General features: G+C 45.7%; 1 protein-coding gene across 1 annotated transcript in view; it reads left to right on the plus strand.

Moving 5' to 3' along the window:
• The window catches only part of CSMD1 (CUB and Sushi multiple domains 1), a 1664412-nt gene that overhangs the window by 1580790 nt on the left and 57117 nt on the right, over nucleotides 1-26505 (plus strand). The window contains 8 exon segments of the mRNA XM_032468715.1: nucleotides 220-397; nucleotides 2171-2316; nucleotides 3100-3180; nucleotides 4290-4403; nucleotides 6050-6238; nucleotides 10650-10796; nucleotides 15218-15406; nucleotides 20293-20478. Coding sequence (XP_032324606.1) covers nucleotides 220-397; nucleotides 2171-2316; nucleotides 3100-3180; nucleotides 4290-4403; nucleotides 6050-6238; nucleotides 10650-10796; nucleotides 15218-15406; nucleotides 20293-20478 — 1230 coding nt within the window.

A 26505-nucleotide genomic window follows, 5' to 3' on the forward strand; every position in this document is an offset into this window, starting at 1 on the left:
AATGAAACTTAGATAATGTAGCTTCGAAGTATAATTCTCCCAAGGGTTTAGGGCTGTAGGGGAATTCTTTTTGACAAAGCAGTTATTGGGAAACGTTTCACACTTACTTCTTAGACGGGAAGTTGGGCTAAGAGCCTTCAGAGACATAGAAAGGTTCAAGTGCATCCTCTTTCCGAGGTCGTCGGTGTTGGGCTTGAGTTTTCTTTGCTTCCCTTTCAGCTCCTTGTGGATACAATGTAACATCTCAGAACGGTACCATCTACTCCCCTGGATTCCCCGACGAGTACCCCATTCTGAAGGACTGTGTCTGGCTGATCACTGTGCCCCCTGGCCACGGGGTCTACATCAACTTCACCCTGCTGCAGACCGAAGCTGTCAACGACTACATCGCCGTTTGGTATGAGAGCCTTTCCTGAGAAACACCAGTCTGTCGTTGCGATAGGCCGTTCCTGCCACCACTTACACGTCTCTTGTCTCTATTCAGAAATGAGGTCATTAGGTAGATACCGGAAAGGACATTTGCCAACTAAATCCAGAGACGTGGGGAATAAACCTCATGTGCCGTGTTTGAGTTTTGCCGCGTGGAAGACGCATTCAAGATCCCTCTAGATGCAGAATATCCCTAGGTCATTTTGTTTTTCACTTTTAAGTGTAGTTTCTTTTTCCTAAAAGAAAAGCTGGTAGGATCCTCTGCCGTTGTAAGAATGTGATGCTTCTAGAAACACTGAAGAAATGGTTGCTCACAGCCTTCTGTCTCCGTCGTACACTCTGCAGAGCGGCCCTCCCGCAGGCCGCGGAGGGAGCACTGAGTGGGCGGTGGGCACTGGCTCCCTTTCCAGGGAGCCCCGTAGCCTGCAGAAGTTCCTTAAACTCTCCTTTGCTGAATTTTCACATCTATGGGAATGACTATTCCTACCTTTGCTTTTGGAGGTGAGAGTTCCTGGGGGAAATGGAATGACAATTCCCCTGCTGAGCTGTGACAGGAAAGTAGAGCGTGCCACGGGGACACGAGGTGCGAGCATCGCACGGCTGTGAAGAGCCAGGGTGTGCTTTTGGCATAAAGTGCCCTGAAAGCTCAAGGAGGAGCAACGTTAGCAGGGCTGCGTGTGTGTGTGTGTGTGTCTGTGTCTGTGTTGGCGAAACTGGTGTCGAGGTGGGAGTTGTTCTAGGTATTGGGAAATCCTGTAAGGCAAGAGAACAGGGCGAGTTCCAGGCATTGGGAGATCCCAGGTGGGGCTGGCTGAAGTCTTAGGGGAGCCCAGGAGGGAGTGAGAAGGGGTGACCTGGCCAGGGAAGCAGGGTGGACCATACAGGACCCCAGATCAGCTGAAGGGCTTCGGGCTTCATCCTGGAGCAGCGAGGACTCACCTTGGGTTGTTGGAAGGAGAATTGTGAGACCAGATCCTGGTTGAGAACCCCAGTCTCTCGTGTGGGAAGCACGTTAGTGAGACAAGAAGGGAGGTTGGCCTCTGGGGCTATAGAAGCACCTCTCTGAGGGGAGATGCAAATGATGCTCATGGGAGCTTGGGGGAAGGAGGAGAAATGGAGAACGTGACAGGTTAAGTTCGCCACGTGAAGCTGCCATCGTGGAAGCAAAGCGAAACAGGCAAGCAGCACCAAAGGCAGAATCCACACTGTAGTGTCCGCAGTTTTACCCGGATTTATAGGTTTAGAAGGCGGAAGCAAAAGCTTCCTCAGCTAACGAAGCGGAGTGAATGCCTAATGTCAGAATGCTCGTGTGCGAGAGAGACTCAAGTGTGAACATTAAACATCTCGATGTTTCTAGACACAGTACCTAGAAGGTGGCTACGTTTTATTCAGCTTTTAAAAGTATTTCAGTTCAGTAGCAAGAGCTCCATAAATCTCACCCATAATTAAAGAGATGCCACTGAATGTAGACTTTAAAACATGGACGTTTGCAAGGAAGGTGATAGATGGTGTTGCAGTCACTGGAAGACGTGCGGCCTTATCACTAAAAGGCCCCAGGAGAGGTCAGCGGGGGAGGGACGAGCCAGCCCGGGGGTCCAGTGCGGGCACCAGCCCTTTGGGTTGGAGCCGGGTCAGACCTTCCTCTTTCACAGAGTGACAGCCCGACTGTCAGAAGGAGACGGTTGTCCCTTTAAACTGTAACGAGGCGTGTTCTGTCTGAGTGAGCCCTCCCCTCCCCCAGGGATGGCCCCGACCAGGACGCCCCGCAGCTGGGCGTCTTCAGCGGCAACACAGCCCTGGAGACTGCGTGCAGCTCCAGCAGCCAGGTCCTGCTCAAGTTCCACAGCGACTTTTCCAACGGAGGCTTCTTCGTCCTCAACTTTCACGGTCAGTGCGTTTCCACCCCGTTGATTCGGGTGTAGGGTTGGAGTTGATTTTCTCTCAGTGTTGACACAAATCTCAGCTGAAGTTCCTTGATTCTGCCCCCCGAGGACCTGATAGGGTTTTCTCGTGTCTCACGCCACAGGTTCGGGTGACCCTTTGTTCCTTACTGATCTATGTGTTAGTTCACATCTCTTTTGTGGCAAGCTCGGATTTATTCCAAGATAAGCGTGCTGTAAATGAAACTCTTATACGGAGACCGTTGAAGTGGATTCAGCACCTTGCAGAGGTTTCCTCTTCTCTGTCTCCAGATAAGTCTCGCTAGCACATGGCGCAGCTACAGCTGGGCAAAGCAGATGACTAGTGATTTTGAGAATAAACGCTAAATAATTGGGGGAAAAGACAGCGGTCCCTCATCTCTCATGAGGACGGCCACGTGCACATCCTCAGGACAGGGTCAAAGACCGCGTCACCTCTAGACATGGACGTGGAGCCAGGCCACAGGTGGACCATTTCTCTAGCGGAATTCCAAATAGATGGGAAGTGTTTTTGTATCCAAATGTTATAATTTTTTAGTTGTATACTTTTTCTTTTCGAATTTAGATATTCCGCATCATTAAATAATACTGTAAACATTTGAAACGTGAGAATTTTAGAAAACAGTGGCTTGCAAGTACAGACATTTCAGCGTATCTAAGCGCTGTGAGAACTCAGGAGGAGTGCTTTCTGCAGTGTTCTGGCCTATTCAGCGAGTGCAATCGCACGTACTATTCTCTTGTAACCATGTAGCGTTTCAGCTCAAGAAGTGCCAGCCTCCGCCAGCCGTTCCGCGGGCCGAGATGCTCACTGAGGACGAGGACTTTGAGATAGGTAACGCTGTCTGCGTCGCAGCACCGGCAGCCCACCCAGTTTGCTTACACCCACCTCCAGCCCAACAGAGTCAAGTAAATGCGTATTTGTCAGAAATATTCCTGAAGCTTTGCTAGGAGGTCTGCGCAGAGGTCACGTACTGAGTAAATACACTTTTCTTTCTTCATCTTCATGATTTTTGTTTTTCTTTTTATTTGAATTTTGCTTTTGTCATTTTGAGCACATTTTCCCCCCTACATCATTCCCTAGTTTTTTTTTTTTCTTGAAAAACAGTTTTCAGAGACAGACTTAAACACCTGTTTGTGCTTAGTTAGGGAAACACGTTCATGCAGTGGTTGAAGAAAATCGTTTGTGGCTAAAATAATGACGAGTCTGGCGCTGACCTTTTGTTAAAACTGAAATATAATCGGTGAATATATCTAATGATGATACGTAGACAATCTTTTGTATCGTTTTAATATTAATGGCCTGTTTCTTTAAATAGTCATCAGGCCACATTAGGAGACCAGCGTGGCGTGTGTTTGCCATGTAACTGTTGTGACCCGGGACTTCTCAGTCCCAATTATAAATACTCCCTCCTGTTGTCACACCCTATTTCAGACCAGTGGCCAAGCCAGGTGGCCCAGTTTCTGCTCACTCGTCACGTCTCAGCTAATGAGGACATTGTGCTAGTCAGGCCAAGATCGTGGTGTAGCCTCTCCAGACACGTGAACGCCATTCTGTCCTGCATCCTGCAATCCCAAGCGTCTGCTCCTCTTTTCTTTCTTTCTTTCTTTGTCTTTCTAGTTTCCTTTCTTTCTCTCTCTCTCGCTTTTTTTCTTTGTTTTTCTCCCTTCCTTCCTTTCTTTCATCATGGGGGAAGGGGAACGAGCATAGACACATCAGTTAAAGAAGAAAAACTGCTCCGTAATTTCTGTAGAAACGTTGCACATTTGTAAGTTAAGAACTGAAAACGGCACTGTTTTATTACACAGACTAGCCGTGAATAGGGACCTTGGGGTGGACCTGGTTTGCACGGTAACTGAGGTCGCCATGCGTGTGCACGGCACCCACGCACGGCACCTGGCGTGGAGACAGCATTTCCACGTGCGCGGCGTTGGCTTTTCCAGGAGACTTCGTGAAGTACCAGTGTCAGCCTGGGTACACGCTGTCGGGGACGGACACCCTGACCTGTAAGCTCGGTGCGCAGCTGCAGTTTGAAGGCTCCCTCCCAACGTGTGAAGGTACGACGTCTGTGCTCTAAATATGCTTCTTCAGCGTGGAACATCTGTTACTTGTGTTGGCCTGAGCTTCCTTGTATGCGTCTGAATTTATCTCTGTGTTATGATTCCATTACAATTAAAATGATCTGCTAACAGAATTATCTAATCTTCTCTTTTAGCTAGCTCTACAATATAAGGCAAAACTGCATCAAATAAGAAGTCTTGCTGTTTTCCGAGTTTGTAAAGAAAATTTTCAAGCGTATGGCATAGTTGAAATAATTTAAAAATAAAACCCATCGCCTAGGTTCCGCCACGGGTGTTTACTACACATCCTTTGTCACATGGCTCTTGTCTGTCTGTCCATCAGTTTCTCTGTCTGACATTTTGATACAGTCAAGGCAAATTGCAGGCATCACTGCCCTTCCCTCCGAATTCTTTAGCATCATGCACTTAAATTTCTCAGAACAGATGACTTTGACCAAAGGTGGTCTTAGCTGATGAATGAAGAAAGACATAAATGTTGACTTAATATGCTGCTTTAAACGCAGGGCGGCTGCCTCCATTCTGTCGTCTCCCCCCAAGATTAACTGAATTTTTACTCAAGTGGAATTAATTCATGACAGTCCAGGAACAGATCGACACAACAGGAGCTTCGTTCTCTAATGACTCCTGCTTGCACATGTTCACAGGCAGTGTCCTGCTCTCTCTGCTCGGGCCAGGGGTCCCCAGGCCCTACCGAATTCCTAGCAGCTCCTCCGTAGGACAACCTAATTCTCTTCTGTTTCAACTGAGGAGTAAATTTGTTTAAAATGAACTGAGTTATCTTAGCTGTCGTTCCCTAAAAACCTCATTATTTTAAAAAGGAAATGGGGACTCATATCTTCTGTCAAATTCTTAATCACCTAAGCACTTAATTATCATTTTTCTTCTGGTACTTTTCTGTTATTCAGTTGGGCTCAAGTAGGGGCCAGTCCCCCAATAAATTCTTGGCGAAAATTGTATTAGTTTTGAGTCCTACTTCTTCAAATGTCATAATCACACTTTTAGAAGTTCTGCTTTGAAAATTACCACCTCTTTAGGGTGAGTGTTCCTTGGGAATCATGTGAAGAAATTGTTCCTTGAATGTTCACCCCTTGTACAGATAAGTATCACCTTATTGGGCACTTAATTTAGAAAGAAAATGAATGAGTGTCTGAAATGCTCTTCAGCTCCACCAAGCAGTTCTCACATTATCTTTGGACACCAGCTGAAGGCCCTACAGTTTAAATCAGTTCTGAACTCTCGACCTGAGACAGCATCAAATCCCACAGGGCTAAGAGCTCGGTCCCACAGGGCCGCCCCACCTCAGATGCCAATCCCAAGTCTGGGTTGCCACCTGTGCCTCTGACTGAGGATTGTGAATCCCAGGTTCTCAGGACCCTGCCTCAAGTTCGATCATTTGTTAGAACAGCTCACAAAGCTGAGGGAAAGAACACTGGTCCGAAGGGCAGAGTCTAGAAGTGCTCCCAGCGCAGGGCTTCTGTCCCTGGAGACCTGGGGGCACCGCCCTCTGGTGTGAATGGTTTTGGCACGTCTTTGTTTATTTTTGAACCATCACCAGAAAGAGAAATCATTTTCTCTTAATAATTCTATTAAAAAAACCTGTTTCTGGTGCTTTTTCTCATTAGCACAATGCCCAGCAAATGAAGTCCGGACAGAATCTTCGGGAGTCATTCTCAGTCCAGGCTATCCAGGCAACTACTTTAACTCCCAGACCTGCTCCTGGAGCATCAGAGTGGAGCCACACCACAACATCACCCTCTTTGTGGACACGTTCCAAAGTGAAAAGCAGTTTGATGCACTGGAGGTGTTTGACGGTACGTTTCTTCAAACTTCGTTTACGCACCAGGGACCTACACGTGACGTAATAAGGTTTCTGTAGTGCAAGAACTTGAATCTGTCCTTGAGGTAAATCACATCTCCCCCAGACAGAAAACGAATTATTCTTGGACTTGTGTGGCCTCAGAGAGCAGGTGAAAGGTACAACAGTACCATGCTGTTCAGAACGCTGCAGCTTTTAAACTGTTAAATGTGGTGCACTCTGAAAGTGTGCTGAGTCCACTTTAACCACTCTGTAGTTTTTTAATGTGGGGTTTTAGAGCAGATGACCTCTAAAAGCTCTTCCTTTCCCTCCTTCTGAGAGTATATTGATTTAGAAGGTATTTTGGGAAATTTAAGACGGGACAAAAGTACTTTAATCAATCTAAATGATTACTTTACTACAAATATATAAAAGTAATGGCTCACAAAGATTTCTTGATAATAAATGCTTTGGGGTCTTTAATGTACAATTTTTTAAATTAATGAAATAGTTTACTGAACAAACGCTAAGGCTGTTTTCAACATCAGTCATGCATTTTTGTACAATTCCAATGAACTTTTTAATATAATAATGCTAAGCTTAAATGTAGTATGTGGTTGAACTGTCAATCTGAAGTGGAACCGATGTTAATAGTTTTCTTTGTACAGAAGCATTTTCATACCCAGAAAGCGAGACCACGATGTAATTACGGCTGCCCGTAGTAACAGGGTTTTCGCATATGTTGACAGATTTGTCATTGAGTTCAGATAAATAATAATCAACTCAGTGAAGAAAATACTGTAATTGACTCTGTGTGTATTTGTATGCTTTTGACTGACTTGATGAATCACAATCGTCAGATTGTTCGTATGGGAAGACGTTAGATGAGTCAGCTTATGTGTTTCTGAAGATGAGGGGCACACTGGAAGTTAAACGCATGTGCATTGGAACAGTGGACTGAAGAGCGGTGTTTTCCTTTCCAGACAGTGTTTAAATGTTCATCATAACAGACACGTACTGCTGAGGACCTTCCCCCGAGTCGTTAGGACAGGAAGCGGGCGAGCGTTAGCCAAGTACAGACGTGGGCTTGTCCCGCCAGTGAGGTCAGGGACGCCGGATCCCGGGGACAGTTAGGTGCCACAGAGAAGTAAAGGCTAGCAGCCACCGCGGGGGCCACGTGTGTCTGTGTGTGTGGATATATATGCACACAACGCCTACCCGTGCTGTGCATAATTAAATATGTTTACATGATCATTTAGATCTTATGCATGGTCCTCTGTTTCATGTGGTTGTATTGAATTTAGCTGGCAGCTCTTCTTCCTCGTCTGATTGCAGGAGCAAAATCATTATCAGTCATTTATACCCTAAGCATTTACAATTTGATCTCCCCAAAATACAGACAGATCCCGCCCATTATAAACCACAAGCAAAGCAGGTAATAGAGACAATATCAAAGCGGCTGCTGTCAGAATTATCAGAGATGTATGACCAGGTTTGTTCTAGTCTCAGAGGTGTTTCTATAAAATGAAAGGTCAGAGTTTTATATGAATAATTTTTTAAGCATTGGCATTTTTGTTGCAGTAAATGTCATGTTCATTGAATTTTTTTTTTTTGAAAAGCAGTGGCTCTTTTTTATAGCTCATGAGTTGACAAAAAAAAAATGTTGAAGATATTGATTTTAAAGTTTATTAGCCCAAGAGTTTATTACTCTCTTTGGCTCCAATAGTGGATCTTCCTCAATTTACAAACAAAATAGGATTTGTGGGAAGGGATAAATTGGGAGTTCAGGATTTGCAGATACTAACTACTATATATAAAGCAGATAAACAACAAGTCTGTGCTGTACAGCACAGGGAACTGTATTCAATAACTGTATTCAATTCAGTAATAACTGTGATTAAAAAGAATGTGAAAACAAATACAGGTATGTTCCTATATGAATGAAGCATTGTGCTGTACACCCGAAATTGATACAACATTGTAAACTGACTATACTTCAATAAAAATATGTTTGAAAATAGGATTTCAGTCATTATAGAGCTCAGTTGAGAAGTGTCACAGGAAAGCTGGTGGTGTTCACCTGTGAAACAGTTGCTGGTTTCCACCTTGGTGACAGTGACCACTCCTGTCCATGTCGGCTGTGCTGTGTTTCCACACGTGCTGGGCTGAGTGTGCACTTTTAAAGACTAGTCCTTTGGAAAGTGTGTTATATGACAGGCAAAGAGAACGGATGGAAGATGGTGAGGGGTTACAGGCTGGGTCAAGAACACCTGAAACTTGACTCGAGTGTTGTCATGTAAAATGACGTTTTTAAATTCCATAAATTCAGGTTAATGAATTTCCCTGTGGCCTTTCATTTTGGAATATGCATGATCTCCTTAAACAGCAAGGCAGTCGGCGCACAAAGCACGGACTGTGCTCTTCAAGTGGAAGATGCGTGCGTCCTTTTACAGAGCACCCGTCCTCCAGGAACCTGCCCCGAGACAACCTTTCACAATGAGAAGCGTCGTTTCTCCCACTCAGCTGTGCGGTGCCGGGTGTGCGTGGTGCGCTAGCTCGTGGTGTCTGGGAGGCCCCCATAGGCGGGCCCCGCCAGCTGGGTCGCTCAGGCAGCACGAGCTCTAGACGTCAGACACCCAAGGCCCGGGGGTGGCAGGGTTGGCTTCTCCTAGGCTCGCTCTCCTTACACGTGGGCAGCCATCCTCTCCCTGTGTCCTCACGTGGTCGTCCCCTGCGTGTGCTCCTGTCCTGACCTCTCCTGAGTCAGCCACTGGCTCTGTTGTGTTAGGGCTGTTTCTAAGGTCTTCATTTACCCTTCATGACCTCTTTAAAGACCCGCTCTCCAAGTAAAGTCATGTTTGAGGCCCTGGAGCTGAGGACTGTAACATGAATTTGGTGGTGGGGAGGACACAGTGCGGTCCTAACAGGTTTCTTTGGAAAAATCATTCGAACTGCTCTGGCTGGGAGTTACACAGTGAGTGAGGTTCTAGTCTCTCTTTTTGCATGAATAAAAATTCTACCTAAGACTCCAGAAGAAACGTGTCACTAAACCTGATAAAATGTGCGTTTCATCCGGTGACGAGGGCTGCGTGCTCCCCTCATGAGGTGTTTTCTGGGAGTGGAGCGTGTGACGTAGGAAGGCCGTGAAGGCGGTGAGACTGCGAGGCAGTCTCGAGGTCCCCAGTGGGGCAGTGTCACTGAGGGGACCCCGGAAGTGTGGAAGCAGCTCCTTCGCTCAATAAAGCAATTTCTCCCAACAAATGTTATTAGGTTGTGGAGATGAGCGCGAACTCAGCTGACTGTATGCTGCCCTTACTTTTATTAACTATGTTACACGTTAACTTTGTGTTTTGAATTTTAAAAAATTCAAATGTACAGAAAGGTGAAAACGGTTTTTAAAAAGATATGGATATGGACTCATTACTCGATAGAATGCATTGTAGGGTTTTGTTAAATTTACCTTAGGCACTGGTTTTTCGGAAGAAGCAAGGAGGACGCACAGACTCAGGGGCCCCGTGAGCCCCAGTCCCCTGGCACTTCTCCTGGGGGTCGCTAGCACTGGGAAGGGGCCATGGGCGCGTCATGCTGTGCCTGTTCCGTAGCTCATTTCCTGTCTCTGTCAGTCTGTCTGTCACCAAGAATCGTCATCTCCAGTCTGTCTACACACACACACACACCCCCGTATACACTCACACAAAATGTGTATGTTGCACACTTCTGAATGTTTACACGATTGCTATCGTATCATATTTATCTGCAAATAGGTTTCACTTGCCAACACGCTGTTTTAAGAATCACCTATGCTGACACGTTTATCTAGTTCATTCATTTCAAACGCTGTATAGAATTTCTCCGAAAGCACTTTTAATTCCTTTTTAAAACTCCCAGCAACCACAGGTTAGAACCTAAACTTTGCCATAAAAAAACAATGCTGGAACGTACATTTTTCTGTACAAATAACACTTGTGCACATGTGCTGGAGTTTATAACAAACATAATTAAGCCTTTACTTTTACTGGATATTAACGAAGTACTCTCCAAGGGGATTGTGCTAACTCGTGCTTCCGCTGTTGCTGCATGGAAGCTTCCGTGCTCTGTAGCCACACAGTGTTGTGAATACTGCTAATAATAAGAATTACTTTCATTTTTTTCAATTATTGTTCTTTAATAGGTAAGTTTCATTTAAGAATTTTGTATTAATAGCATATATTCCTGAAATTATTTTGGTTGGCAATTGTTTATTATTTTTTAACTTGCTGTTTATTTTGTTATTTGTTGCTTTATTTATTTGGAGCTCTTGTCTCCTGTGGAAATAAACAGCCGCATGTTTACAGCTAGATTCCAGTTTAATCAACAGCTGCGGGCAGTCTCCGTTTCTGTAGGCGCTGACTCCTGTCTGAACTTCTCTGCTTTTCTGTTTCATTTAGGTTCTTCTGGCCAGAGTCCTCTGTTAGTGGTCCTGAGTGGAAACCATACTGAGCAGTCAAATTTCACAAGCAAGACCAATCAGTTGTACCTGCGCTGGTCCACTGATCATGCAACCAGCAAGAAAGGGTTCCGGATCCGCTATGCAGGTCAGTGAGTGAGGTTAGGATGACAGAAGAGTATTTTTAATACAAGGGATCTGTATTCAATTTTTGAAAATTAGCTAGAGATTCATAATTTAAACCTAATTTCCAAAGATGAATAATTCACTTCAATAGAAGTAAAATGATGAGAAGTTACCCTGAGTGATCTCTGTAAACTACGTTAGGGAAAATAAACTATTTGTTGATTAATATTAAAATTTTTTTTGCTAAAATTGTAAATCATTGCATTGCATACCATGGAAAGCAAAGACATTTCCTCACCAAAATTAAATAATATAAATTAATTTTAAAATATGTGCAAATGCTAAGAAGACAAACGGGAGGAGAATCATATTGCTATTTATTGATTTTATAAGTGATAATAACTTCTTACTATTAATAGTCTGTCTCTCTGTTAATTATACAGCTGCAGATACACATATAGAGATACACATCCACATAACACATATAAAGTAAATATGTTTATATATATATTTCCTTATCAACATTTAAAATATTTGGTTCTCTCCCCATATGTTTTAATAACTTTCTGTCAGCTGTTTTTTTGTGTTAGTTAAATAGATCAATACCTTTACGGTAGATTAGATCCAATATGAGCAGAGCCACACCTCATGTTTATACCGCCCTCCCAGAGCAGGAGACAGTCAGTTTAAATCCGTAGATGTTTCACTTACTTAAGCAAAACATCCAGCCTTCTCCGACTGTCTCAGTCAGCAATATCCCGTGGTCACAGGTGAGGTGTGTTTCCCCAGGGAGGACGCCCACTCCGTGCACCTAGCTGCGCACTGCACGTCTCCAGGGCACGGCTTTTCCCACGTCTGCCTTGCGTCCTCAGTGGGGAGAGACATCCTGAGGGAGGGGCAGCGAAAGGCTTGGTAGTTTTAAGGGTAAGATTTCAGCTCTCTCTGATTGGCAGTCATCTCAAAGTGGTCAAAAGCGTCAAGGTTTTGAAATGGCCCTTGATGCAAGGCCAGTGGGCGTGACGTTCACTCATGCTTCCGCTATAATGTTTGATAAAGTACGCCCAGGCCTGTGTGTTCCCCCCCACCCTTTGCTCACGGGAGCCGTTCGGAAAGCTCAGCGACAAGAGCGCACAGCTGAGATGGCTTCCTTAGAGTGGGCGCTGGGGTCGTTCGGGCCATGACTGGATTTGTGTGCGTCCCGTTCCTTCTTCCAAAAAGAAGTACTCAGACCTGCAGAACTGTTTGGGTATTTCCAGTGCGCAAAAGTGGGCAGTACCGGGGAAATCACGGTGAACGTGATTTGTCTTGTTTTATCTGCGGCAAATTTCTTAGTAGCCTGCTGAAATGATTACACCTTGAGCTCTGTCTTTCTAAGGATATTTTCACTCATGAACAAGAAGCTTCTCCTTATTAAACTGTGCTGGGAGAGGAGGAAGACGGAGAGGTTCAGAGAAGGCTATAAAATGCTGTGTTCTGAGAGTGGACACGTCTGTTTGTCTCTCTGTAGACACAGACATGGGCAGATCGTTGAACAGATGTGCACTTAGCATTCGATGGCTGGGTGACCTGTGCGAGGAGCCCCTCACCGGTGACTTGAGAGCAGGACCAAGCGCAGGCGTCCCTGAGCGGTGACGTGAGGGCGGGGGAGCGGCAGCGGTGACATGAGGGCAGGGGAGCGGCAGCAGGGCCGCCTGCGGCACCACAGGCCTGTTTGCCTTCATCACCTGTGAGCGGTGGGTGGACAGGCGTAAGAGCGATGCAACTGATCGACATAACTGAAAAATAAACAAAACGCAAACGCTTGTCCACTGTCGTTCCAGCCAATTCAGTGAACTGCCAAGTGCTATTGAGTTAATAATAATGGCCCCTCACTATTAAATGAAGTCTATGTAAGTGAATGAAATAAGCTTCAATAGTGGAAGAGTCAGGAGTACAGGCTGGGCTGACGTACACGCAGAAATCCCAGGGTGTCCAGCTCGCCCAGTCACCGTCCATCGGCGGTGCCTCCTAGGCTGCCTCCCTCCTCCAGCCCTGCTCGTCCGGGGCACCGCCGGCACAGTCTGGGCATGGGGTGCTGGTCCTCTGAGTTCTCACCGTGGCCAGGAACCAGACAGATGGGGCCCCCGGTCTCATCTCCCCCTTTGCTTTTCTGTGCTGTGTCTCCCTGCTCTGGGCCCCCCATAGCTTGTTCTAGATGAGTGAGGACGGGAGGAGTATCTGGAGAGCCTGAGGGTAGAAGAAATACAGTAAATTGCAAAGAAAATAGTTGCCGGGCGTGATAGAGCTGGACTGTCGCCCTGCAGATTACATCCCTTAACAGGTGGGACTCTGGCAAAACTCACAGGTGACACCCCGAGAACTGAGGTCTCAGTGTCCCCTCGGGAGTGCTTCAGACTTTATCTTATCCCTAAACTTGGAGCGGGGTCCACATTTGTGTGGCCTTCCTACTTTGTGTTGTTATTATTATTATTACTATTTTTAACTTTACTGGCGCAGTGACTCTGAGTAGTTGGTAGCCGGCGTGCCTGTTTGTACGTATAACGCCCCTAAACTAAATAGTTTGGTTCATTCAAACCTTACAACATTTAGAACATGGAAAGTGGCGTGGCCAATGGGACAAGCGTTTCTTACAAGAGTTAGTGGATTTTAACTTAATAAAAATCAGGCCATTAAAAAAGAAAGAAAAGAAAGAAATGGTGCTTGAGAAGATCACCCAGCTGAGACCGCTCTCTGAGGAAGCTTCTCATAGAAACACAGTTGACAGCCGAGGCCAGACGCTCAGACGTCGCTTCTGGGCAATGCTCTGCTGTGAAACCTTCAGAAAGTTTCTTCCAGATTCATTTCCAAGGAAAGGCTCGGCATTAGGCATTCAGGCCTGTGTGTGTGCTTTGTGTACAGAAGCCCCGCAGGGAAGTGGTCCACTTAAAAACCCTTCCTTCAAAGAGAAGCATGGATTTCCAGGACTTCACAACTTTATTTTATTGTTTTATTCATCTGAAGAGAGCTCATAGGATTTTATGCTGCAGTGAAACTGGTCTTGGAAGAATAAAATGAATTTTTTTTCTCATAATGCGTAAATAAGATGCAGAGCCTTGTAGCCGCTAAAATGTTATATTCTGTGTAGGTAAGACTGTGTCATTTTCACAAAAGCCTGTCTCTAATTTTAAAAAGTCTCCCTACAAATGTGATGATTAAAGCTATCATAAGAATTTTATTGACCCAAAGTAGTATGTTTTTTTCAAAGATTTTATTCAAATCCCGTCTGTTAAAAAGAAGCTCAGTGTCTACATCTTTGCAGAGTTCTAAAGACTCATTTAGCAGCAACAAGCAAAAAGCTGACGGCCTTGATTGCAAAACGTTGTATTCTTCTGTGTTCCCCAGTTTAATGGTACTTCTGTTCCTCTGCCCTCACACTGATTAGCAGGTAATCTAAACTTTAGACTTAAGAGACTTGACCCTTGGCTCTAGATTTTTTGGATTTTTTTTTAGACTATTTTTTAAAGAGAAGTTCCAGTGTCACAACCAAATTGAGAGGACGGTACAGAGATTTTCCCCTGAACTCCTTGGCTCCCCACGTGCACAGCAGTGTCCATTATCAACGCCCTCACCAGATCGCACGTTTGTTACAACTGATGGACCCACATTGACATACTATCACCCAGGGTCCGCCATTTACTGTGGGTGCACCTTTGATGTTGGACGTTCTGTGCGTTTGGACCAACGTATAGTGACTCAACCACCATTGTGCTGTCATGGAAAGTAGTCTCACTGCCTGAAAAATCCTCTGTGCTCCAGCGTCCTTCCCCCACCAATCTCTGGAAACCACTGATCTTCGTACCATCCCCAGAGTTTCCCTTTTCCAGAGTGTCATACGGTTGGAATCATACAGTGTGTAACCTTCTCAGGTTGGCTTCTTTCATTGAGTCGTATGCATTTGAGTTTCCTCCATATCTTTCCATGGATTGATAGCTCATTTCTTGTTAACTCTGAGTAACACCCCGTTGTCTGGATGGTCCACAGTCTGTTTAATTATTCACCTGCTGAGGGGCATCTTGGTTGCTTCTGAGTTTGGACAGTTATGAATAAAGCTGCTGTGAACTCTGTGTGCAGGTTTCTATGTGGACATAAGTTTTCAGCTCCTTTGGGGAAACACCAAGGTGCATGATGGCTGGGTCAGATGGTAAGAGTATGTTGAGGTTTGCAAGAAACTGCCAAACCGTTTTCCAAAATGGCCGCACCGCTTTGGGTTCCCAGCAGCAGCGATGAGAGGCCCTGTTGCCCACGTCCTCCCTGGCACTCCTGTGTCTGAGATGCTTCTAGAACAAGTTTCCGTGTCGGTGCTGACTTCCCACTATTTTAACAATGGAGGTATTTCATCACTACCTCTCTTTCCAAGGGAAATGCAGCAGTCACTGATTTGTGTGTGTGTTCGTGTGCCCACAGCCCCCTACTGCAGCTTGCCCCACACCCTGAAGAATGGTGGCATCTTAAATAGGACTGCAGGAGAAGTGGGCAGTAAAGTGCATTATTTTTGCAAGCCCGGGTACCGGATGGTCGGCCACAGCAATGCAACCTGTAGGCGAAGTCCAGTCGGCATGTACCAGTGGGACACCCCGCCTCCACTCTGCCAGGGTAAGCCGTGTGGTTTTTCATCCCCAAACTGGAGTTCAGTTTATTGTTCTTATTTTAGTAACCCTGTTCAAACTACTGAAGCTGTGATCATGGATAAAAGGTAAGGAAACGTGGAATGTGGGTTCATAAAAAGACGAATTAAACTCTCTGCCGACCGTGCGAACATTTCTGACAGTCGCACTAGACTTGATTCAGCTTTGTAGCCTGAATTCAGAAGGTGGGCGAGCGCACACTAGATGCTGGGTAGAGTTATTCTAACACTTACATTTCATTTGAAATAAAGTGTTATCCAATTAAGTTTTAAAATAATTCCTCTTGACAGTTGTATTAATTAAAAAATTAATTACTGAAGCTAATTTCCCCTGTTTTTAGATTAAAAACGCATACTTTGAGCCCTGTGCTGCATATTTCATTGTCTTTTGGTCCCTTCAATCTAGGACTTGTTAAAGTTGATTTCAATATGTGGCGCCTTTTTGTTTTTGCATTTTATCTGTCATATGCATAAAAATCAGATTTTCAAATAAGGCATTTTAATTGAAGGCTTTGAAGTCATGAAATTTTCATAGTTTTGTCTTATCGAGATTTATATGCATAATGAAATATATTGGTCTTTGAAAGCTAATTACGATTTATGAATGGAACCTCATATTGGTTTCCTTGTTTCTCCTTTTTTTGTTAGATATTAAATTTTCTGGTATTGCTCTATGAGACAAAAATAGATATTTATCACAATTCTTGTGTGTCTTTAACCGCAAGGAGTTGATCACACACTTAGGTGGCATCATTTATGTTGTGTGCCCAGAAATTCTTCTTTAATGTAAGATAAACATAAAAACCCAGTAACTTGTTCCACTGGGAGTGATGGTTTCTTTAAGAAGAGTACTTTTTCTTCCACAAGAAGAATTGCTTCTCGTCTTTGTTAAGTGTTGTGTTACTTGCTGCTAAGATGGAGCCTTTTGCTCAGAGGCAGCCCCATGGGCTACATGTCCTTGGCGTTGGGGACAGAATGCTATTGACAAAAGTGATGACCTAGACAGCAGACTGAGCACGGAGAGGGGATGGGACCAGGATTGGCAAGAGTCCCCAGATCTCCGGAGGCTGAGCCCCAAGCCAGAGCCGGAATGGAATCTGCTCCCAAGGCAGAAGCACAGGAAGATCCTGGAAGGAGCCTCTCCTGTGACGCGAGGGGCACGTGAGGAGCGACAGCCCTGCAGACGCAAGTTTCTCTCCCTGACGCCTGGCGTCGCTGACTGGACGGGGGAAAGGCTCGCTCTCCCAGGGAGTGGCTGGGAGGGACTGGGGAGGGCCCGGAACGCCTGGAACGTGTTCTGTTGATGAGTTCCCACCTCCCTCTCCTTTCCCACGTTCTCACTCGGCAGAGCTGTCTGATGCTGAATTACAAGACTCAGAAATAGAAACAGTGCTGAAGCCCAGCCCCTTCCGGAGTCTTGGCAGTTTGGGCTGAAGGCTTGAGTGCAGGTGCGCAGTGTATCTCTCCTCTGTGTTGAGCACGTGTGCCCCTCGCCCTGACCATCGACCCCGCTCCGTGTTACTGGAGGGAGATCTCCCGTCAGCTCGTGGACCTGCTGGGCCTGTGGCTGCGCAGGGCTGGGGGAAGCAAAAGGAGCGAGGCTCGATTCTTCCCTTCAGGGGGTTCACGGTCAACCGCTGTTGGGGAGAAAGGCATTTTCCTCTACTCTTCTGAGCTCTCGGGTTGGTCTAAGAATTAAATTGACATGAGACAGATTCACAGGAGAAAATCACACAAAAGTGTAATCCCGTGTAGACAGGGCTACATGCAATGTCACGACCCGGGATATACGCTAGACTGTGTATAATTAGTTGAACAACGTTCTTCTTCCTGTGCAAATGTAACTCTTCTGGGATGAACGCCTCTTAAAAACTTGGATCAGAGAAAAGTTTTCAAATATTGTAATTTCAGAAAGCTTTTCTTAGGCTAAAATTGAAAAAATTTAAAAATAAGAAAGCACCGTGATTGTCATTGGTTCATGACTATTTTCCTTTCGTGTTAAAATTCAAATAGTAATGGGAACTTATTTTCTACTTAGTTGTTGGTTCCTTTTTATTTATAATTTTAATTTACAACGGTAAATAAATTGTATTTGAATTTTTTTGTTTGTTTTTAGTTTTTAGATCATTGAGGATAATTTCAAGGCTTTTTCAGAGTGGTTTTTCTGTCTAAGGAGAATTAATGTGTACAGATGGATGACCACCATCTACAAGGTCCTGAACTTCTGACAGTTGTTATGGTAGGACAGGAAATTGAAGATTGAGTGATCTCTTCCTTTAAAATCCTTGCAACTCTGCAAGGGAAAAAGACTTGGCAAAAACACCAGCTACATACATATCATCACACTATTCCTGCTCGAGTCAGCTCAGAACTCTTTCATGGTTTTATTTATTTTTTTTTGTACTTACATTAAATATAAAACTGGGAAATGAGAACTTCCCTGCAGCACATGTATAGGGATAAAGGGACAAACTTTTATCTCTGAACACACTATCCCAGACACACTATTCCAGAAATCAAGGCAGATGTAGGGGACATGCTTCTAATAGAGAAGGTATGCTCTGTAGAAGCTTTTAACGTTTTGTTTTTATATATATGTTCGTATAGAGGCAAGGTGACATTAATCATCTGTCTATGCCTTCATCGCGTGAGCCTAAACGTATGAGGCTAGAAGAGTTGTTCCATCTCTTCTTCATTGAATCAGAAGTGTAGGAATTTCATTTTTAGTAGATTGCCAACCTCTGTTTTAAGCTCTGCCAAGTAGCCTGCCGTTAAGACACTCTAGGGGCTGAAACTTACTGCTCAAGGCCAAGAGAAGATTCTGGTTGTTGAGCAGACAGCGTGAAGTGGGTCTTCGTCCTTGGAATCAGGGTTCCCTTGTGAAATAAGCTTCCAGATTTAATGGAACTGGTTATCAAGCTTTTCTGTTTTGGCGCCCTGGGTAGGAATCCTTTTAAGGTAGGGCTTCATATGTGTTTGTACAAAGTCATCTTTTCAATTTAACCTGCCAGAGAAATGTCATTTTGTTCGGTGTTCACCCCAAATGAGAATGAGCATGCTTCAGCGAGTGGCTGAGAAATTAAGTTTTGTGAGAATGAACAAGTGATTGTTTGAGAGAAACCTCAGAGGCAATGGTGAGGAAACGAGACATTGTGATACTCTGGGACCATGACCATGAGGAGCACTTCCTGCCGTCTGTGCATTAGGCCGAGCGTCCTGCAGGGTACTTGGCGGCTTCTCCACGACACACGGCCTCGAAAGACAAGGGCTTTGGGAAGCTGACCGTTACAGTTCTTCTCGACACTTGGTCCAGAGTGACGTCTGTGTGTCTGTGTTTTGTTTTCCACCTACTGCACTTCAGTTGTGCTTCACATACGCATGTATTTCAGGCAGTTAAAATAGCTGATTGTAAATCGAAGCGCAGAGAAATTTCAGAGCTTGGATTTTCCAGAAGTTTGATTTTTATCAGCACCACACTTTTTTCTTTTTACTTCTCCAATAATTCCCCGTTGCCGTTATTGAAGATTTTGATAAAGAAAGACACAGCAAAGACAACAACCAAGAAATTCAAGCTTAACCGCAGGCGGCCTGGGCCCTTTAGAACAGACAGGGTCTCGTTTGGGAAGCAGATCTGCTGTTTGGCTCCAGGTTTTCAACAGAGTGGCTTGCCGCCCCAGCCAAGTCATTCTCTCTCTCTGACCCTCTTCCTCCTCTGTAAAATTGTAAGTTCATATGAACTCCTTCAACCAGCCCTTCCAGCTTCAACAGACTCTGTGTGTATCTGCATTGGAATCTATGTGGGGAAAATGTCAATGCCCTATGTTTAAGAGTCAGGATAACTGAAAATCCATAATAGCTTAGATTTTGATTGAGTAGAAGAAGGCCCTTAACTTAGTTGCTGCAAAGCTCTCCATGGACAAGTGCCTCTGAATCGGGTGTGTGTGGCGGGGAGCAACTGTCTTCTCACCCCGAATTACTCCTTGTTCCTTACTGTCATCTAACTTGAGAATTGTTTTTTTTATATTTACTTCTTTGGTCTCATAGTAGATAAGTCTGGATCAGAGCTAGTAAATTTAAGAAGGACGTGTTTATATTGAATTCTCCCTCCATCATACTTGTTTTTAAAAATTTCTTCCTCGCTCACACCACTTTCCTGCCTGGCCTTTCACACGAAAGCTGGCCCGTGTACCTCCAGCGGGTCTCCAGCAGAACTTACCTTCTAAGTGTCCGCCCTGAATTCCTCCCGTATCATAGTTCTGTGGACCCTGCTTTCCCACGGGTAATTTATAAACTAATCAAGTTCACGGCAGTGGATGCATTGATGCTCTTAGCTAAGTGGCTGTTTGCCTTTCAACAGCATTTGCTGGTGCTTTGGGAGGGGGAGGCAGGACGTAAGACAGGGGGCTTCTGAGGCCTGAGGTGGGCAGTTCTTTACTCTGATCCCTAAGAAATCTCAAAACCAAGGCGTCGACATGGCGATAGATTTGTGATGGTGAGGATATTGTTCTGTGCTTTCTTTCCAACATGAAGTGGAGTAGAATGAATTGCACTGTGTTCTCTTGACCACGGTTATCTGATAAAGCCTGTCTGTGTGATTAAACTGTGTGCGAGCCATCCGAGGTGCCTCCTGGAATAACAACGTTAAAGATACTGTATTTGACTGGTTCTCCACTGTTTCTCGTTAACTCCTAAGATGCTTAAAACTCTGAAAATGTGTATATTTATGCCACATATAAAAAAATGCAAATATCTACCGGTTTTCATATGCATTTGAGATGAAAAATAGAAAAAGACAAGAAGAAAATGTCCTAAAGTCTGATATGAATAACCCGGTACCGGTTTCATTTCTTTGCAGCCGTGTCCTGCGGCATCCCAGAGTCCCCAGGAAATGGCTCATTTACGGGGAATGAGTTCACTTTGGATAGTAAAGTGAGCTACGACTGTAACGAGGGCTTTAAGCTGGAAGCTGGTCAACCCGCCACGGCCGTGTGTCAAGAAGATGGATCGTGGAGTAACAGGGGGAGGCCTCCTGCGTGTAAACGTAAGTGTTCAAACCCACAGGTCCGTCTCTGCGGAGTTAACGAGGAGCAGAGCTCCCCGCGGAGAGCTAGACTCCGGGCTGGAAGGCCCTCTTCCACAGGGCCTCATGCCTCGGGGCGGTGTCATTGCCCGTTTGCTCTGTTTAAGCCGCTTCAGCCATTTAAGATGAGCTCTGCCTCTTGAAGGTGGGTCGTGGGGACCCGCGTCGGCTCCCTCAGCACCGAGAGCGCGTCCTGGTTAGGGCGCATCCTGCCCGGGCCGCCACTTGCAGTTTGGAGGGATGCGGCGCAGAGGGCGTGGAGGCGTAAAGCACTTGATACAAAGCGTTGGACGTAATTCAGCAGAGGCACGGCCCGTCCCCCTGGAAGGTCCCTGAGGTTGAAGGCGGTGCCTGGTTGGCGCTCAGTAAATGAGGTGCTGATTCGCAGAGGGGGGTAAGGCTTCTGGAGAGCTATTTATAGCACATAATAATATTCTTGAAAGGGTCAAAGCTTTGGGTCCATTCTAAAACTCTAGTCTTAAAAAATAATAATAAAGTTCATAAAGAAAAGGCAAAAACAACAAAAGTTCACACACACACAGTTTACACCAAAATTTTCATTGCAGCCCTATGAAACTAGACTCAGATCAGAAATAACCCAACTACCTAGTTTCTAAAAATTGAAAACTGTGTAGTATTTCTACATATATGGGATCTTTGTTCTTACGATATTTGCAAAATTGATCGCATGGTCTTCAATTAGAAAGTTAATTTATTGATTTTATTTGTGTATAGTATTTTGATCATTTAAAATTATTCATACTTTTTAGATATGAGCATATAAATGTTTACGAAAAATAATTGACTTCCTTCTGCAGTTTTCACTTTCCTTGCTATCATTTCAATCCTTTATTTACTTATTTATTTTTCAAATGATTGTGGCATTTCCTGAGGGTCAGTAAGGTGCCAATGAGGCAGCCCCTGCCCCTCAGCTCCTGGCAACCACTGGTCTGTTTACTGTCTCCATAATTCCACCTTTTCCAGAATATCATACAGTAGGAACCACACAGTAGCCTTGTCAGATTGGCCTCATTCACTTAGTCGTATACCAGAAACAAACACATTTAAGGTTTCTCCATGTCTTTTCATGGTTTGATACCTCGTTTTTTTAGGTCTGAATAATATTTCATGTCTGAATGCACCATAGTTCATTTATTCATTCAGCTACTGAGTGACATCTTGGTTGTTCCCAAGTTGTGGCAATTAGGAATACAGCTGCTGTAAACATCTTCGTGCAGGCTTTTGTGGACATGTTTTCAGCTCCTTTGGGTAAATATCAAGGAGCGTGATTGCTGGACCGTCTGACAGGGGCATCTCAGTTTTGTAAGAAACCGCCAAACTGTCTTCCAAAGTGGCTGCACCGTGTTGCACTCCCACCCCCAGTGATGAGAGCTCCTGCTGCTCCGCATCCTTGCCAGCACTTGGCGATGTCAATGCCCAGGACTGGCCTTGTAATGCTTCGCAGTGGTGTCTCACTGCTTTAATCTGCACGTCCCTGATGCCGTGGGATGTGGAGCGTCTTTACATATGCTTATTTGCCGTCTGCCTTCTTTGGTGAAGTTTCTGTTTAGATCTTTTGCATATTTTTAATTAGGATGTTCATTTACTTAGTGTTAAGTTTAAAGAGTTCTTTTTGTATTTTGTATAACAGTCCTTTATCAGATGTGTCTTTTGCAAATGTCTTCTCCCAGTCTGTGGCTGGTCTGCTCCTTCTCGACAGTGTCTTACAGAGCAGAAGTTTTTAATTTTAATTAAGTACATCTTCTCAATTCTTTGTTTCATGTAATCTGCTTTTCGTCTTGTACCTAAAAGGTTATCCCTAAGCCCAAGGCCACCTAGATTTTCTCCTGTGTTGTCTTCTAGGAGTTGTGTGGTTTACGTTTGGGTGTTTGATCCATTTCGAATGACTTTTTCTACAGGGAGCCTGTATTTATTTTTGCATGTGGGTCTCCAATTGCTCCAGCACCCTTTGTTGAAAAACTGTCTTTCCCCATTTGTATTGCCTTTTGATCAATTGTCAGAAATCAGCTGACTGTGATTTTGCAGGTCTGTTTCTGGGCTGTCTCTTCTGTTCCACTGATTTCTGGGTCTGTTCCTTTGCCAAGGCCACACTGTATTCTCACATCTGTTTTTGTTTGGATAAAACAAAATGTGATAAAATGACACCTTTTTTCCAAAATATATTTTAATATGAATCCAATAATTTGGAAACCTAATTATGAGAAAAAAATCTCCAGTTTCCTACCAATCAGTCTTTTGTTTTGGTTGTAAGGATTTCTAGGGACACGTTTGAGTTTAGTGAAAACGCCCAGGTGGACATGGGTACTTTTCGTTCTAAAGCGACGGGGAGACCACCTTGCCTGCAGGCAGCACAGCTCGCTGGGGGTCATGGACGCACCGCCTCAGGGGCATGTACTTAAACCGGAGAAGCATTATCCTTAGATGCATTAAAGGGTGTCTCGCGTGTGTCCTGCTACTTCACGGGGTGATGAAGTGAGTGAGGCCCTTCTGTCTCTCACTTTAGCGCTGACCTGTTTCCTCCTGCACGCGTGCAGGACAGAATGCCTTCACAGTGTAGGCACAAACTCCTCTGTCACGTCTGTGTGAGCCACACCTATGCATTAAGGCCACTCTTCACTGGGTTACACGATGCGTAATTACAGCTTGGTCTCCAGAAGGCCCACACAGGTGCTTCATACCTGCCAGTACATGGGTTGGCATCATGGAAATTCAACACAAGGGCTGACCACGTGAGAACTGTGAGGACAAGATGCACAAAATAGCGTTTTAAGTCCTGGGTTGGGGGCAGAGAGAGAGAGTAGCAGAGCTTTGAAAAGAGGGAAGCAGACAACATGTTTCGGGCTCTGTGGAGAATGTGTGTGACATCGCTTCCCTGGGCACAGGAGCCAAAGGAGCTCCTCTCGTCAGAGGCGCCATCCTGGCTCACTCACCCCCGCTCCGGCAGCACGTTTGCCGCACAACCACTGCCACGGGGGCGCTGAGGAGACGCATGATCACGTGCACAGGACCTGATGTCGGTCACTGTGGGAAGGGGTGACGTCGCCAGGCGACGTGCGTGCCCGGACGAGGCAGTCTCCCTGGAGGAGGTGGCGCTCCCGCCGGGACTGGGCTGGGTCTGGTGAAATAACGGCGATAATCAGGACCACTCTTTTGAACAGTAACTCTGAACGCTTGTCTGTGTTACGTCATTCAGATGTAACAACCGTCCCGTGGAGAAGGTGTTGCTTTCCTGATCTTACTGGTTTGATAAAAGGTCAATCACTGAGAGATCCAAATTTGCGATGTGCAGCCAGGTACGTCTGACCGGGCGTGCCACGAGAACGCCCGGAGCAGTGCTCTGCTGGAGCGCCAGGGCCCTGCCGGAGGCCCCGCGGGCGCCGGGAGAGCCGCGTGGGGATCGCCTGATCCGACACCGATGTTCTGGGCCTCGTGGAAACGAGTGGCCCTGAGTGCTCCCGGGCTCTGCCTGGGGTTACGCCGCCCGTGCAGGGGGGTTCAAGGCTCTGGGCGTCCCTTAGCCTGTAAAGGGATAGTTTAAGCATGAGACAGATTGCATGATGGGGGGGTGAGTGTAAGGAGGGGAGATATGAGAGCCCCCACAGCTCTGAGAAATGCCCAGAAGCTGGGGTGAAAAGAGGGAGGAGAAGACAGAACAGAGCGGAAGCCGGGCGGGGAGGCTGAGGCTGCTCCTGCTCCCGCCGCCGTTGGGGCGTGCGCTCCCGCAGCCCGTCCTCGCTTCCTCTGCCCCGGGCCGGACTGCTCCCACCAGCTTCCCCCAGGAAGCACGTCCGCCCACCTCAGGCCAAGTCACCGCCACCCATGCCAGTGGGACTGCCCCCAGTCTCCCTCCAAAATCCCCTCTCACACGACGTCCAACTCGTCTTGTAATCATATATGAATCAAAACAGGGCAGTCCTCGCTTAAATTCTCCCAAGAGCTCTCGGCGACTAGAATAACGTGTAAACTATTTGGAACTCACTTCTCTAAAAGTCAGATGTTACGGCGAGGCCACCTGGAAACCTGGCCCAGCTCGTGTACGAGTCCGATGTGCACTTAGGGCCTCTCACCACGGTGGGCACCGCACTGGCGCAGCTCGTGCAAGGCTGGCCTTGGACCCCTACTCTCCTCCAGGCTGGCCTCCCAGAGTTCTACAACAAGTGGCCCATTTTACTTTCCTGAGGTGTGCGACTGTGCTGTCCCCTCACCTAGATGCGAACCGGGGCTGGGATGGGTGCGCGAGTCGGCCGGGGTCGCGGGCGCAGCAGCACCAGTCGGGGTTTGGTTCCAGGAAGCCCAGGGAGAGGGGCCTGTTCCTAACCTCCTGCCCTCCTGCTGTTCTGTCTCTTGGAATTGATTTTGCTCATGATTTTTAAGTCTTATGTGTAACTGAGAACAGAGACAGAAGAAAGGTGCCCCTTTAACCTAGCAGGTAATCCTTTCCTGAAAAGTTTCAAATAACTGAGGGGAGGTGGGGGAGGCACCTTCTGTTAGAGGACTGTAACAGAACCAGGTGGTTTCAAGGACGTTGTAAATTTATGGCTAAAATTTTCTGGGAACATCAGGAGAGGCCTCTGGCAGTTCAAGGGCAAATGTTACATCAATTAAGAGAACCACTCTGCGCTCGCCTAAAGCACCCTATCACAGCCCATCAGCTGGCTTAATTTGTACACTCGATTGATTTTTTTCTGTGTTAAATGCACATCTAGATTTAAGGCTGCTTTAAAGTCATAATGAAAAAATTAAATAACAAAACTGCTTCTTACATACGTATGAGGTTCCCAGACTAAGAAGGTTATGGTACGTTCTGTTGAGTGATTATTAAATGTGAAAAAGTCAATTTGCATATAAGGACTTGAGTGCTGCTTGTTCAGTAACACAGGGAGATAAACATGACTTCTGCAGGTACCTGGAAGTTTCTAAGTGTCCTCTCACACTTCCAAATGTTTTCCCCATTGCTTATTAGACTTTACAAAAGGAAGAAGTGGACATTTTATTGTAATTCCTTGGTGTTCAAAGGCTGGAAAATCTGCTTAACTCTTTCAGGGGAAGGTGTGATTTTCACTTAGTTTAAATTAAGGAAAGTGGGCAGAGTAAGCAGAAAACTTTACGTCTTAGTCAGAAAATTTGGTTACTATTAAATTCTGAAATGTGTATTTCCCCAAGGCCAATTCCTTTGTTGGTGTGACATGATTTTTAAGTTTCTTTACCAACCGAATAATATGTAGATCAGCACACTGAATCTCAAGAGATAAGAAACACTTCAGCTTTGATAAATAGTAAGTGTAAATGGTAAATAAAATTAGTTCATTTCACCCTTGGGTTTACTAAAATAAAGACTGTAATAAGTAACTGTGTCTCAGGCCGCATATGCCCCACAGTCATACAAGTCTCCAAGGCAGATGTTTGAGGCTCATTTCTTTCCGTCTTAACTGTTTACTGAGGCTGGGTCTGGGTCACTGAAGGTGTGATTCATGCTGCTGCACATAAAGCGAGGGAGAGCTGTTGGTGTGGGTGTGCGGGGTTTACCAGCTGGACAGGGTGATGAGCAGCTGTGTGTTACATCCTCTGCCTTCAGGGGAGAGTGACGCCAAGAAGATCACCTTCTGACAGCAAACAGAGTCCGTGTCGTAATCCCGGTACGTAGGGACTTGTCCCTTTTTCAGTTGAGGCTGTTAGGCATGGAAGCGAGTTTGTCACTAATAACTGATTAAGGACCTACTGTGTGCCAGGCACTGTGAGCGCTCTAAGTGCCGTGTGTGTGCACATTTCAGGGGAGACAGAGCAAGTCAAAGTCGTACCACGTAGCTTTACAGACCTGTAAGTACTCCAGCCGCAGGGTAGGCTGCGACTCCATGCAAATCATGTTTACACACGGGCCTTCACGTCGCACCCTGGAGGTTTGCACCCCCCCCACCCTGCTCCTATTCTGAGTCGCTCATGGCTAAACGTGCGGTCAAGCTCTGAGGT

Source organism: Camelus ferus, chromosome 26 (assembly GCF_009834535.1).
Source record: "Camelus ferus isolate YT-003-E chromosome 26, BCGSAC_Cfer_1.0, whole genome shotgun sequence".
NCBI lineage: Eukaryota > Metazoa > Chordata > Mammalia > Artiodactyla > Camelidae > Camelus > Camelus ferus.